The following is a 15,853-nucleotide window of genomic DNA, read 5'->3' as shown; positions in this document are numbered from 1 at the left end:
TTGCTTGATGATTTAAGTTTAAAGTCAATATAAAGATAAAGTATATTGATGGCAAGAATCAAGGCTGCATTCAGGCGCCGGCCTTGTTGGATTCTGTTGATTTAGCGAATGACAAGTGTCCGTATGACACTTGCAGTTCATCATCTTCTTATTCTCTACTCGTTATCTCGAGGTAGTCAGCGTTCTTGGGTGGCTAAATCATGATAAATTTCATAGTTTGGTGCATTCTGCAGCCGGTTATCAACATGATGCTGAATATTACCATTTTCAGTTTGATATGACAGATACAAGTGGTCTTCATGGATGGAAAGAGGCTTGTTGTTGGGATTATTGTTATGGGTGGCAAGGGTCGTTGTCTCTCTTCCTAGTAATTTACATATATACATGCATACATACATAAATACATATGTGTGTGTGTGTCTGTGTGTCTTCAACAATGTCTGATGCTCATCATATATTACTGCTAGTATTTTATATGACCAATGCTTCAGATAACTCAATAGTTTATATCTTAAATTGCTGTCTTATTTGGATGTATTTGCACAAATTGATGGACGTTCATGATAAAGGTACACTTTAGAACATCATTCATATGGTCTTAGTATAATACTAGCAAATTGGTTATGTAAATGGAAGTATGGAAATACCATGATAATGTTAATCTGTAACCCTTGTTTCATTTATGCAAATTATGAAGCATTATGCTGCAAACATTGTGATACCAGGGATTTCATCATTATGTCTTCACCCCATTTAACAGATCAAGGTAATGAAATGATTATTTAGGGAACACTTGACATTTTTATTGTTTTTAATGAAAATGGAACGGAGATAATGTGTTTCACTTGATATCAAGTCATTTTGCTCAAAATAAATATGCAACAAGGAATGCAGTTGATCCATTTAAAGAAGATCCTTAAATGTCCATAGAAAGAGTCTTAGAAGTTAACGTTATGCACCTTATTGCAACCTTAGAAACTTGTTGTCCTGTTTCATGAGAACACATGCAATTAATCTCTGGATGTGCATCCCGCCCCACCATTCCCTGCTTCCTATTGGCTATTGCCTTCTAACACTGCATCTGATTGTCCACAGCCACCATTTACCGGTTTTATTATCCAATGCTAACAGCCTGCAATTTTGCCACTTATTTCCTTAACCATCTGATTATTGCCGTCGTCTAATATTCATTGATTGCTTCTATCAATCTTTGGTACATGTGCTATGAACTTGAGTTCACAAGGATGTTACAACTCAAACAAAACTACTGGTAGAAATGGTTATTACCCATATAAGCAATTTCTTTACTCCTTGGGCTTGATATGCTTGATAAAGGGATACTCCTTGACCCACGTTCATATATTATCTTTACTTTTAACAAAGAATGTTATAGGATGTCAATTTCTGCTTATGACCATGTACTTTTAGTGGAAGGATCTGTATATATGCTTAATTATTTTGATCTTTATAATATTAAGTACACACCAGAGTCTTTGCCTCTGTGGCATTGCTGATGACTGTGGTCATATTATACAATTTGAAATAAGCAATATCTTTTTATTCTATTGTCCTTAAAAAGGGTAAGCATCTGTACTCTTATGCGCTGAATATTAATTTGCAACGTTATCATCATATCTATTTAAAAGCCAAAGATATTCTCCCTACTTCTGTAGAAGGATTTGTCTCCACGGAATGCCTTGCATGAAGGTAGCAGATGATGGTAGCATATCACTTCCAGAATTCTTATTTTGCTAATCTGTTTGTTGCAGGTCTTTCCTTCCGTACAACCAAGGAAAGTCTGAGAAATGCTTTCCAGAATTTTGGTCAGCTTATAGAAGGTGAGAAACACAACCATTACATGTACGTGTATATATATATAGAGAGCCAGACTAGAATTAGATCGATCAGTCAGATCAAAACTCAGATCCAAACCGTTGAATTGATCTACTACCTCAAAACTGCTTGCACACAAAAAAATCATATGATTTAAAGACCCCTAGCTTATGCATCAAGTGATCAAAAAATACATCAGCTAGGGGTCTTTAAATCATATGATTTTTGGTGTGCAAATAGTTTTGAGATAGTAGATCACATCCAATGACTTGGATTATCGATATATGACCCCCCATTGTCCAGTTTTGACCTAACTGGATCTGAGCCCAAAAATTTGATTGACCTTATCTAAATCTGCCCCTATATATATATATATATATATATATATATATATATATATATAAGTTATTTCTATTGCACACCTTAATGTACCATCTATATATGTATCCGAGGAACATATGTGGGTCAGTAATAAAAAAAACATTGAAGCTTCTGTCTTATGATTTTTGCAGTTACCCTTGTGATGGATAGAATAGCAAACAGACCAAGAGGCTTTGCCTTTCTTCGTTATGCCACTGAGGAGGAATCCAGAAAGGCCATTGAGGGGATGCATGGGAAGGTAATCCTGTATACCTTTTCTTGGGTAGGATTGTTAGAAGTGTTCAAGTGATCTCTGATGGAATTGGCTATATAGCATGTTGGCTTGTTTCTAGTTATTTATAATTAAGTTTAGCTATCTTGCTATCCTTAATTCTTCTTATAGTCATGCCTATTTTGTGAAACCCCAAAGGATTCCATCTAGATGTAGAAATGTGTCGCTTAGATGACACTCTGCTGCCTTTTTGCTTGGAGGCATGTCGTCCGTTTCTCCTATCCAGACAAGTATTCTTGATTTATATATCCTTCTACGTCTAGGTTATATCAATATTATGGAATGAAGCATATGGTTGTGTAAAGAATGTAGTGGATCCAAACTTATCAGAAAGATCTTGTTATGATGTGGATCTAGACCTAGCAATTTTCAGGGAGTATATCAACACAATGCTGAACCATGTACTGTCTTTAATAGGCCACGCGACCTGAAGAAGTGGTTCTCAGCTAACTGAGACCCACTAATTTCTCCTGCTTGCCTAGGCTAGCAATAAAACTGGTAACAGCGACATAATGACATGAAGCCTCACATTCTCTCATGGAGTCATGGAAGACTTTTCTTTTCTCAGTGATCATCTACATGGTAATGACTTCATTTTTCTCATTGTCCTATGTTATGCATGCAACTCTAGATATGTCAGAAGACTATCTTAGTGTCTTGTGACTGGAAAATCTCATTTGCTTGCTTCAACCACTGGAAACATATCTGCCAGCCTTAGAAAGGACTCCAGGATATTGCCTAATCTGCACTACTACTTGCTCTAATAAGAGCTTGTGGAGTGACACATGTAGTGAATGCATTGCATAGAGGGGGTGAATTGTGCTAGTGACTATCCTTTCCTAAGCTGTTTGAGATCTCAGGCAGGTGTTGTGAAACCTAGAAAATCACGATTATCTCATTCATTTTTTTAAGAAAAAAACTAAGGGATCTAACTTACCTTAATATTAACGTTTATGACCGTGGAGTTAAAGGAAAAACTAAGAGAATTGGAGTAAAGTCTATCTAGTCTCACCTATACCTGTTCTTCAGGCCATCTTTAGTTGCATCCACTGTAATGTGATCCAATGTAGGTAATGTGTAACCAGCCTACACTGTCCTAAAGGCTTTGGAGATGAAGGAAGCTACAAAGGTCCATATGAGCAAATTTCCACCCTTCTTACTTACTGACAACACATCATGTTATAGTTTGCAAGATCAGGCTCAGTTTCAAGTCATCAGCTTGTGAATATTTTTGGCCACTTCATCATGTTCTGTAATGAAGAGAACATGGTTTTCAGGATCAAAGCATTCAACATGAGTGCATCTGAGAAAATGTACACTCCTATTGGTAGGGAGGATACCCTTCCTAGCATGCAGGTCAATAGTTATGTGGTAAGCATGATAATTGTGTAAGTCTTTAAAAGTAGGTTAGATAATAGGATTGGAAATGGGAGGAGTTTTTAGGATTGAAAATTTTTGGTAGTTAAAAAAAGTCAAATAAAATCTTGTACTTTAGAGTTTAGAGCAGTGGTTGGTTTTGGATGAGAAGCTGATTTGTTAGCAGGAAAAGGTTTAGCGATGAAAACAACTAATTCTTGATCATATGGGGGTCTCCATGTTCTATTCTCTTAACAAGAAGACAAGCTTTCCAGCATAATGGTACACCAATGAGAAAATATGAGTTGGAAGACAGAAGTATTTTGGTTAGAAATCAAGATACAGTGAAAGGATGAAACAAGATGTCTCAAGATGGAGTTGAAGAGACAAAATGATGAGAGAATGAGCAAATATCTAGTATTGATTTGTGTATATGAGATATTAACAAAAGACCATTTTACAGTCTATGGCTTTAGCCCTTGTGATGCAGTATAAACCTAGGAAACCTTACTATGTAATGCCATGTGTAAGCAGTGAAACTTTAAGCTTTAATTGATGCAAAACCTAAACCTAATGTGATGGCAGATTAATAATCTGAATTTTAAAATCAGAAAATAGAATATTCAGAAAATGAATTATAAACTACCCTAGATGCAAAGATGATTCATGTAATTGAGAGAAGATGATACATTTGCTGAAGGTGTTGGTTGACAGCTTATATGCAAATTGAAGCTGAAATATTCTGCTAGCAGAGTATCAGAGTTTACCAAAGGAAATTTGAAGTTTTGTGGTGATGGTTCTTCATTTACATGATGTAATTTGGCTGCAATCCATTTCAGTACTGATCTATTCTGTCTCTTGCTGGTGGATTATATGAAACTCAAGGAGATTATACAGGTAATTAACTGATGGATCAGGGTGTGTTTCTGGGGCTAAATTTCTTGAATTTTAACAGCTGAAAAAGGAAATTGCTGAGGTCCCAGATCAAAGGGAAAAGTGGTGGTTCAGTAGATTAGAAAACCTGACAGGCCCTACTGTTTACAGCCAGATTGGTTCTCTATCAGGACTAGATTGAAGAACAAAAACTGCTGCTATGTTTAGATAGCAGTGAAGGTTAAGATGTGTGGTTTGTGGTTGTAGGCTGATCAGAGCAAATAAAGAAAGGAAGCAAGGGAATAGCAATAGGAGAATGAATATAAAATAGATGAGAATGACTACCTATTTAACTCATACTAGTTGATGGGCACATGCCTTGGGCCTCACACGAACATAAACACATCACACCAATTTTGCCTGGGCAACAGACACAAATGTCAAGTGTCCAAGTGTTTTGAAGTAACTGGTTGCTTAAATGATGGGGTTGCACATGCATACTGACATACCAGGCTTGACAATGTTTGAGCTATAGACAATTAATAATTTTTCAGCTGGACCTATGGCAAATTTTTCAGCTGGACCTTAGGCCTATTACCGCTATTTCTCAATTATGTGATTGGGTGACAGGCTGCACCTTGGAGAAAGGATCGGCGCATCTTTATTTTGGTTTTTCTATTTGACGAGGATGGTCTCTCCTCTGTAAACATATTGCTCTATTTTAACCCTCTCTCTTCCTCTCTACTTCCCAATCCTCCATGAAATCCTAGCTCATTGAGCGGAGAAATTATTAGCCATTTGTTGGATGATTTGCATCTCTTTCATCCCAAGAAGACAGTGGTGTCAAGAATGTTAGATGTATGTCCTATAAGCCAATCTGACAGACACATTGTATTATTCTAGGATATAATTTTGTACTTAACTCATTTATTCATTAATAAAATTAGGTATTTTCTTTTTTATTCTTGTGTTATGTGTCCTTGAATCATCCAAAGAATTAATAAGATGATGACACATTCTCAAGAGTTGAGAATTTGAGACGTGTCTTTGATGGTTAATTCTAAAATTGCTCCTGATTGATGGATCATCACAGGGATGGTGATTGATTTGGTAAGATTGATGCACAGATCATTTTTTTTGGGTACACGAGTCTCAAGTCTACAATGTGGAGACATTGGAGCGAAGTACAGGTGGTTGTTAGAGAATAGTGGTACTAAGCATGATCAATATGAGAAGCCACTTGGGTATCTATTTGTCTGTGACTTTCTCAATGCTGTAGTAGTGTGAGTGGTTTTTTGATCTACAATGCCTTAGCTATTCACAATGGGGTTGCTGTAGTTTGATTGCACATACACTTGATTTTCTAGCTATATGGGTCTTTGCGGTGTATGTTAGTTGTAATAGGTTCATTATAGGAGTAGGGTGCGCACTTAGATGAGATCTATCGATCTTAGTAAAGGGGCAGTCCTATGTGATTTATGAAGTTGAGGTCTTAAGACCGTGACCACGGCAATATGATTAATGAAAAAAAATTTTCGTAAGATTTCACAATATAGACTCGAATGGATTAAATCAGGGTTCGCCGTACCGGGTCGAACCGCCCAATACGGGGCATATCGAGCCGGACCGGTGCTCAAACGGTCTGGTTCAGACCTTTTTTTCGAGAAACACCCCGAACCGCTATCGAATCAAGCGGTTCAGTCCGGTTCGCTTCCATACCATCCAAAATCGGACGGTATGGTCCGGTTCGGCGTGAACCGAACCGTACCGACACCCCATGTGCCTAAAGTGACGAGGGGGGAGGGGGGGTGGGGTCGGAGATCACATGCATAAAAGAACCCTTACCCTGCTTTGGAGTTCTCTGAGATGTCTCAGAGAACTCCCGAGGGTCTGAAGGTCTCAACGAAACCGTTGAGACCTCCGAAAAATTAGAAAAAAAGAAAAAAAATTCTGTCAAATTGCAGGAGTGGTTCGAGGAGAGGCTGATCTTTGGTCGGAGGTAAGATAATGTGTTATTTTCTTAGTAAATATATATTTTTTTTAATTTTTGTTGTTAAAAATAGGATAAGAATGAGAAAGAATGAAAATAAGAGAAAATCATGCCAAAATCTTGTGATTTTGGGATGATTAATTATATGTGATAGATCTTTGGAAGATCTACATAATGACATCAAAATTATTAATTTTTGTTAATTATATATTTTTTAAATATTTTTAAATATTTATTTATTTAAAAATTAAAAAAAATTTAAATTTTAGGAAAAAAATCAGAGTTTGGGAATCATGTTTAGAATGATTCAAACTAATTAAATCTAATTTCTAATTTTTTTTCAAATATTTGAAATTAAAAAATTATTTTTTAATTATTTAAATTTAAAAATTTAATTATAAAATAAAAAATATATAAAAATAGTGTTATATTTTAGTTAATTTAAAAATATTATTTGAAGCATATAACATATTTATTTTGAATTTATAAGTTTTAAAATAATTATTAAAATTATTTTAAAAATATATAATTATTTTAATTATCGTTAAACTATCGTGTTTTGTTATACTTGCATATATTTATAAAAAAAAAAATTAGAGCATAACGTTCGTTCACTTTAATTAATCAGCTATTTTATAGTATATATTTATTTATATAAAAATTATTAAAAAAATAAAAAAATAAAAAATCAGTGTTAGTTTTGAAATTGAGAATAATGTTTAGAATGATTCAAAATAATTGAAATATTTGAATCTAACTTGAGATTTTTTTAAATTTTTTGTAAATATTTAAATAGTAAAAAATATTATCAAATAAAAAATATATGTAATTAGTGTTATATTACAGGTAATTCAAAATAATTAGTATTTTGTTATATCTGCAGAAATGAGTAAGAAGAAAGATCAAGAGCGTGACATCGGTTGGGATCATGGCGAGATGCTCTCGGCTCGGCATCATTGGAGATGCAAATGGTGCAAACAGAGTTCAAGGGAGGAGTGACTAGATTGAAGCAGCATCTAGCTGGTGGTTATCCTATGTGTCGATGTGTCGGAAATGTCTGTAAGAGGTCCGACAATTGATGAAAAAGCACTTTGCTGATTCGAAAGCAGCGAAGGAAAGGGCAAAGCAGAAAAAGATCGAAGTAGACCGTCGAGCTACAGAGCCACCTTCTTATCACTTTAAAGAGTCAGAGGAGGCTTCTGCTCCAGATGATGAGGCACAGATTGAGGCTGCCATTCATGCGAGCTTGGCGGATCAGTACCAGTAGGAGGAGATGGCCCGATACAGAGACCGATTCGGACCATCATGCTACGAATCAGGATCTGGATCAGCGACTGGTAGGGGAGAATTCGAGTTCAGGAGGACTACCTCAGTCAGAGAGCCTGGTGGTAGAGGGAGCAGACGCAGCATGTCTTCTTTGTTGGGAGCTTTTGGCAGTAGGAGGTCCTCCAGAGATATTCCAGTAGGAGCCAGCATTCAGATTTGGATCCACATGCTTTACCCAGCAAGGATTCAAAGCAGTAGAGAATTGACAGTATGCTGAAAAAAGATAAGAAAGATATGTGGCGAGCTATTGGATCATGATTTCATTTCAGCCATATTCCATCAAATGCAGCAGCCAATCCTTACTACCGATCTGCTATTTCAGCCATAGAGGCTGCCGGCCAGAATGTAATCCTCCAGGACCTAAGGACATCTATGGTCAGCTTCTTGACAGCAATAAAGAGGATCTGCAGAGATGGATTGCTTCTTACAAAAATAAATGGTCTACATACGGTCTGACAGTGATGTGTGATGGTTGGACAGGTCCTACTAGGCGGAGCATTATTAATTTTTTGACATACTGTGATGGAAAAATATTTTTTTACAAATCAATCGATGCTTCAGATAAGATGCACGATGCCACATATATCCTTGGTCTGATGGAGGAGGTGATTGATTCAGTGGATGAGCAGCATGTCGTGCAGGTCATCACAGATAACGGACCACAATATAAGGCTGCTGGAGAGTTGCTGATGGAGCAGCGACCGCAGATATACTGGACCCCATATGCTGCACATTGCATTGATCATATATTGATGGATATCGGAAAGATTCGCAGGGTGCAGCAGGTAGTGGAGATTGCCCAGACCATTACTAGATTCATCTACAACCACATGGGTTCTTTCATTGATGCGGATGTATACTGGGGGGAGATCTTACGACCGGGTATCACACGGTTTGCTACCAACTACATAGCACTTGATAGTTTTTTCAGAAGAAAACAGTCCTACGTCAGATGTTTGTCAGTGCCGAGTGGCAGGAGAGCAGATATGCGAGGGCCGGCACTGATGGAAGTCATGTGGAGAATTTGGTGACGAGTCAGTCATTTTGGTAGCGGGCTGAGAAGATAGTGAAGGCTATCAAGCCTTTATATGAGGTGCTTCGCGCCGTGGACAGCGAGAGATACCCCCAGATGGGCTTCCTATATTACATGATGGAAAGGGCAAAGAAACAGATCAGTGAGAATGATCCAAGCATACTCAAGAATTCATTAACATTATTGAGCGCCGTTGGGACTATCAGATGGGCAGAGATTTGCATCTAGCTGGTAAGTTTGGATTTAAGAATGTTTTAAAATATTTTTTCGAAGCATGAAAATAAAATTGTGCTTAATCAGTCTTGAAATTTATCTGCAGCTTATTACTTGAATTCGAGATTTCAGTATACTATTCGGGGATAGATATGGATAGCGAGCTTCTTGCTGCTCTTCGCAATGTCATATATAAGATGGTGCCCGATCTAGAAATCGCGTCGTTGTGTCTGCAAGAGGTATGCTAGTTTAAAACAGATGTAATTATTCAACTGAATTCGATCTGATATATTTATAAATAATAAATATATTTTATTTCAGACGAAATAGTTTAGAGAGGGATCAGACAGTTTTGGAAGTCCCATCAGCTGTCGTAAGCAAAAAGCAGATGAATCCAGGTAAATTACATATCAATAATGAGCAATGTAGATTGATATGTAATTTTGCTTAATAATATCATCAAATTTGATATATAATTTTGCTTTTTTAGCTGAATGGTGGATTCATTTTGAAACGTCAGTAGAAAATTTGAGACATATGGCTGTCCGTATTCTTTCTCAGACGGTCTCTGCTAGTGGCTGTGAGCGTAATTGATTCACTTTCGTCCTTATCTACAGCAAATAGAGAAATCGTCCGACACAAAAATGCCTCGACGATCTTGTATATGTTCACTACAATCTGAGGTTGAGGCTAAAATGTATTCAGGAGGAAGTTCAGTTGAAGTACACTGATCGATGCTGGATGATTATGCCGACGGAGATGACGATTCGATCATCGGATGGCTTGCAGGTCAGCAGCAGGAGCCAGAGCTTGATGGGTGTGGTGGCAAGGGAGATCAGGGTGGATCCAGGGCAATGGGCAGAAAAAAATATTCCACATAGGGTTCCAACTGATCAGTTACAGTCTGAGGGGACACAAGGACTCATTCATCACATGACTCGCTATCCGATACATCTTCCCAGAGATTCGAGCGAGAGATGTATAGACGTTCCTCCCGGCAGCCAGCAAGAAGCATCCATCCTTCCAATCACAGGAAACTCAGTCACAAAGGGGCACAAGGGGGGAAAAAGAAAAGATAGTTGCACGTGCACCACTCTCGAGAGTACAGAAGCGATCTGGTTCAAATACGGACATCAGGGAGAGTGATGATGATACTGGTAGTAGTAGCCATGGATCTGATGATCAGGAAGGAACTGGAGGACAGAGACCACCGTTTATGAGACAGCCACAGGGTGATATTTGATTCACCGGTGAGTCTCAGTTTACGCATGTCACACGGGATAGGGATCATGGTGGACGAGTCGGTAGAGATCGTGGGGAGCCGATTTCATATAGACGATGGGCTCCTAGAGGTCGTCCAGCACATGATGCAGCTGCGGACGATCTTGCACGTGGAGTAGGATCCATGGATGTATCTGGATCATCTTCGCATTATGGATCCTATTATCCACACCATCTTATGATCCATATGCATATGATGCATCCGAGGCATCATCTTCTAGTGGTTACTACCCTATGCAGCCTGGAGCAGCTCCAGGATCAGATTTTGCTACTGGCATATTTGGATGGGCTCCTCATAACCGTACCATCATCTTGAGGATACTTCTCAGAGTCAGAATTTTAGTGAGAGGTCTGAGATGTCTTACAATCCAAAAAGGATGCCTTATGGGATGATGAATATTCGAGAGTACGGTGCAGCTTGGCTAGAGGGTTGGACTGATGTCTCTTCAGACTATGTTGATGATCCAGATATCTATGAGTGTCACAGATACTCGACAAGAAATTAAATGCAGAGTACATCTTAAGGTTTGTATATCAGTTATTGCGCTTTGTACTTAAATAGTTAGATACATTTTAGTGCATATTTTATATATTTTTTCTTTAGTTTTAAGATGACATAGTTGAAATATAATATAAATAAATATATTTTGAAATTTTGGATCAAGAGTCTTTGTACCGCAACCTAACTCTAAATTGAACCCAAATATGTCAATAATATGCAATATAATGCCATATTGAGGTTGTATTTATCAATTATTAACTTTAAAAATAAAAAAAAATTAAAATCGAAAAAAATTGTGTACCGATACCGGACCGGTACGCCCGGGCGTATCATGTATTGGTACGGTACGGTACCGGTACCGTACCATATCGGTCCGGTACTGGCACGCCGTCCGGTACCGGTACAGCAAACTTGGATTAAATCTTACATAAGACAGATGAAAGGGTTTGATGAGTTTTTCTATAATTTCTGTCTAGTCGGAACTTAGGATAGAAGAACTAAATCATACGATAACTACACTTAGAGGTTCAATTACCTTTCATTTTACTGGATCGCCACTAATGCTGCTAGGTGTCACTGGCGGATAGTGAGACTATAAGAATCAATTGATGGTCAATAATTCTCGTAAGGGTGATTGTAATTGTTCTAATCCATTGAAAGGGATTTTAATGATACTATTGATAAAGATCACAGCATATCTCACTACTAGACAGAATAGAACCTATGAGGTTACATACAAAAGGAGTTTTGACTTGATTGAATAATTGAATTGCGATTTCGAATTGCAGTTGGATCTAATTATCAATTTGATTGATGATTGGACTGTTTTATAAAGTTACAAGAAAGGACCAGCAAAAGGTTAGTGAGTCAGGGAGAAACAATTCGCAATTGTTGTTGAATTAATCATTAATTATTTGATTTGATCATTTAATTAAGATTGGATTTAATACAAATTAAATTGGATTTAATTTGGTTCAATAAGGATTTGACTAAACCCAATTGGATTTGAAATTAGATTTGATCTAAACCAAACCAAATTAAGATAAGGATTCTCTCTCATGCTCCATGCCCCAACATCCTCCACGCCCCATCTTGGCATTCGTGAAGAAAGAAAAGGGAGAGAAAGGGTTGGTGCCTAATTTAATCTCTTATCTCTTATCCTTTTGGTTCAAAGTTTAAATTTGATTTAAATTATGAGTTTGAATTTGATTCAAATTCAAAATCAAACCGAGATAAAAGGATAAGGGTGGGGCATGGGGTTATAAATAAGGGGTGGATCAAAGCAAAAAACAAAAGAAGAAAAGGGATAAGATCTGATCTCCGCGCCCTCTGTCTCTCTTCCTTATCACCCAAAAGCAAAAGAAAAGAAGAGGATTGATCCTCTTCTCCCTTCCTTCCATCCTCTCATCTCCTATCCATAGTCTTCTTGATTGATTTTTTGAGAAGAAAAGAAGAAGATGATTCAGCTTCGAAGGAGAGAAATCTGTAAGGGAGCTAGCACCTCGATGATTTCGGAATCTCTTGATCAAGATCAGTCCTGTGTGGATACCTATAAAGGTCGGATGTTGTGCGGCTTAAAAGAACCTCGAAAACATTCACGAAAATTCAGATCATGGTGAAAAACTATCTGCACAAAGATAAAGATCAGATCTTTATTAGTTTAGATCTTAATCTTGTCTTTGTAATGATGATGCCTGATTTTTGAGATATGATCTCTATGCATACTTTATTAGATTAGATCTGATTAGATTAGAAAAGTTTTGATCTCATCTTACTTTCCATTGCATGTTTTAAGAATTTCTGCATACAATCATGTGATGATTATCCTTCAAGTGGTATCAGAGCCAGGTTATTATTATAAGATTAAAATTTGAAATCAAGAACGTTTGATGATCATGGGATTGTTTTCAAATCTGAAAATCAGTTTTTAGATCTGAAATTCAGATTTTTAATGATCAGGAGATGGATTTCAAAATCTGAAAATTTATATTCAGATCTGAAATTTAGATTTTTGATGTTTATTCAGTTATTTTCAAGATCTGAAAATCTATTTTCAGATCTGAAAATCTAATTTCTTGTGTTCATGCATTTGAAATTCTGTATCTAATCTTCATGTGATCTGAATTTTATTAGATCTGAATTTTATTTTTATTATATGTTCATGTATGAGATGATGTTCATAGATAGAGACCCATCTTGATATAATCTGTGATTGTATGAATGTTTTCAAATTAATCTGATTGAACATAAGGCTTTATAAGTCAATCTAAGGTTGCGTTTGGTAGTTGGCAATCTATCCAGATTGTTGGCAATTTAATGTGGTAATCTGGATTATAGCATTTTGTATATTTTTTGGGTGGCAATCTAGATTGTCTTATTGGAGACAATTTGGATTGTCTTTGGGAGGGATGGCTATCCAGATTACCACTTCCTTGGAATGTTGCAATAAAAATTTTGGACAATTATTCCTCAAAAAAATCACGTAAAATCCATTGCCCAACCCTTCCCCTTTCCCTCACCCCCCTCCGCGTGCGCCCCCGGCTTGCGGCTCCTCCATCTTCCTTTGCCTGCCCATGGCTTCTTCACCCTTGTCCCCCACCACCGTCCTATGGCTCCACCATGCCTGTCCCCACCACCCCCATGACTCCATATGCACCCGCTCCTCCCCACCCCTCCCAGTGCCTGCGGTTCCCCACGCCCCTCGGCTTGCCACTTCTTTGCTCCACACCCACATCACTCTCGTTACTTCTCACCAGAAAAAAGAAGAGCACTAGGATAAAATTATTGGGGTATTTTGAAAATTTGATTTCACATTATCAATAATCTGATTGTCATACCAAATATGTCAATCAAGATTTTCAGTAATTTTACTGCAATATTATCTGTATAGCAAACACAGTGATCAACATTACTGATAATTTAATGGTGAAATCTATCCTGAAGGCAAATCCACATTATCTTCCAAGATTGCCTGGTGATGTATCAAACGCAACCTAAGATTATCCTGAAATAAGGTTGTCCTGTCATAACGGTGAAAGTCGTTATGTTGGTAGGTTGTCCTAGGATGAAAGGAGATTGATGAAGTAAAACATCATAAAAAATTTAGCATGAACATAAGGATTATATGGTAATTATGCGGCTGTTTTTCATGGATACTTGTAGTAATCTCCATGAATCACTACAACCTTCGTGTAGGGTAGTATCATGAATACACACCTTATTGGTTTGCAATTTTGCAATGTACGGTGGCGGGAACCAATAGGCTGAATTAATTTGGAATTGATTGATCAATTGATATCTAAGACAAGTGATAGAATGGTGGTTACTTAATTAGAACCGTTACGTATGCATGGGGAGCCTCCCATCAATCTTGAACTTACCTAGCCAATTTGATTGATTAAGTTTTTGGATGCTTAGTGTTGAGTTTACTACATATGTTGCATTTGCACTTTGATTCTGATCTTGGTGAACCAAGTCAGGATCTCTCAAGTAGATCCATGATAATTATGGATTTACATCGGATATAAATAAAACAATTAAAATGATGAGATCTATATTAAAATCTTCTCACACATTAAGTCGAGCGATCTTCCACTGTTATAGTTGTGCGGACGTCTTTCTGATGTTGATTGTTCTCGACTGGATACAGTGGTTCAGTTGCATCGGAGGGCACAACCACTCTATTAGCATAAAATGCAGGGTGAAGATGGGATTGGATCTAATATCTGTCAGGTGAAGGACCTAATGACTGCTTTGCACTTGCATTGAACAATGGGTCTGACTTAACTAAGGAATTGGGCCAATATCTGTTAGGTGAGACCTTCATGACTTAGAGATTGAATATCGCTGCAACATGCTTGAGAAGTATTGGACAAGAGTTATCCATTTATCGATATGCGTGTCATTAATATCTGTCAGGTGAGGTGTGCGTACATCGGTGGGATCGCATGGGGTTTCTGTTGCTCCATATGAGGAGTGTGAGAGATTTGATGAAATAATGGGAGATCTATTTGTTTTATAAAGACCCTAAGACAAATAAAAGATTAAGTACAAATATCTAACTAGTATCTCTACTCTCGCAGTTCACAGTGTCAGCTTCTAATCCTTTAGTCCGAATTCTTGAAATCAACTGATTAACCAGAATGAACTACAAAGATTGGCTTAGGATTACCCCAGAATAATTCTAAACTCTGAAAAAAATAAGCTATATACTCGATCAGGACTTTCCTGTTTTGCCAAACCGTCCAACTGCTGAACAACAGACAACATTTGAAAAATGAACAGATGACGACAATAAGATTAAGTGCTATATCTTGGCATCAATGTCTAATGAGCTTCAATACCAGCATGAGGACATCAAGACTGTCAAGGCTATGATAACTTGCAAGAGTTGTATGGTGAGCAGAATCGAATTGCGTGCTAAAGTGTCCAAGAGACTCTTTAATGCAAAAATGCGTGATGGGCAGTCAGTCTATGATCATTGTTTGACAATGATTAAGGATGTGGAAGAGCTTGAGAAGCTCGATATGATCATGCACAAAAATTGCAAATGGATTTGATCTTGCAATTCCTTGGTAGTTCATATGGATAGTTTATAGTAAACTACTGTATGAACAAGATTGATAGCACTTTGTCAGAACTATTGAACATGTTAGTGACCACTGAGGGGATCTTGAAAGATTCAAAGGGTACTGTTCTTGTTGTGGAGCGGGCATCCACATCCAAGATAAAGTCTACTTGGAAAAGGAAGAGCAAGCCTGCAAAGAATCAAAAGCAAGAGAGCAAGCTAAAGAA

At 37.4% G+C, this 15,853-nt stretch overlaps 1 protein-coding gene across 9 annotated transcripts in view; it reads left to right on the top strand.

Moving 5' to 3' along the window:
- LOC105034957 (uncharacterized) overlaps positions 1-15,853 on the top strand; it is a 73,686-nt gene that overhangs the window by 19,777 nt on the left and 38,056 nt on the right. For all 9 annotated transcript variants that reach the window (XR_012141016.1, XR_012141013.1, XR_012141014.1 and 6 more), the window contains exons 2-3: positions 1,770-1,838; positions 2,346-2,452. Coding sequence is in view for 4 of the 9 variants with exons in the window: in XM_073256716.1 (XP_073112817.1) it covers positions 1,770-1,838; positions 2,346-2,452 (176 nt within the window). In the remaining 5 variants the exon portion in view is untranslated. The remainder of the gene's footprint in view (positions 1-1,769; positions 1,839-2,345; positions 2,453-15,853) is intronic.

This window comes from Elaeis guineensis, chromosome 4 (genome assembly GCF_000442705.2).
Source record: "Elaeis guineensis isolate ETL-2024a chromosome 4, EG11, whole genome shotgun sequence".
NCBI lineage: Eukaryota > Viridiplantae > Streptophyta > Magnoliopsida > Arecales > Arecaceae > Elaeis > Elaeis guineensis.
Note: the sequence above shows the minus strand (reverse complement) of the source record. Positions and strands in the feature narration are given on the sequence as shown.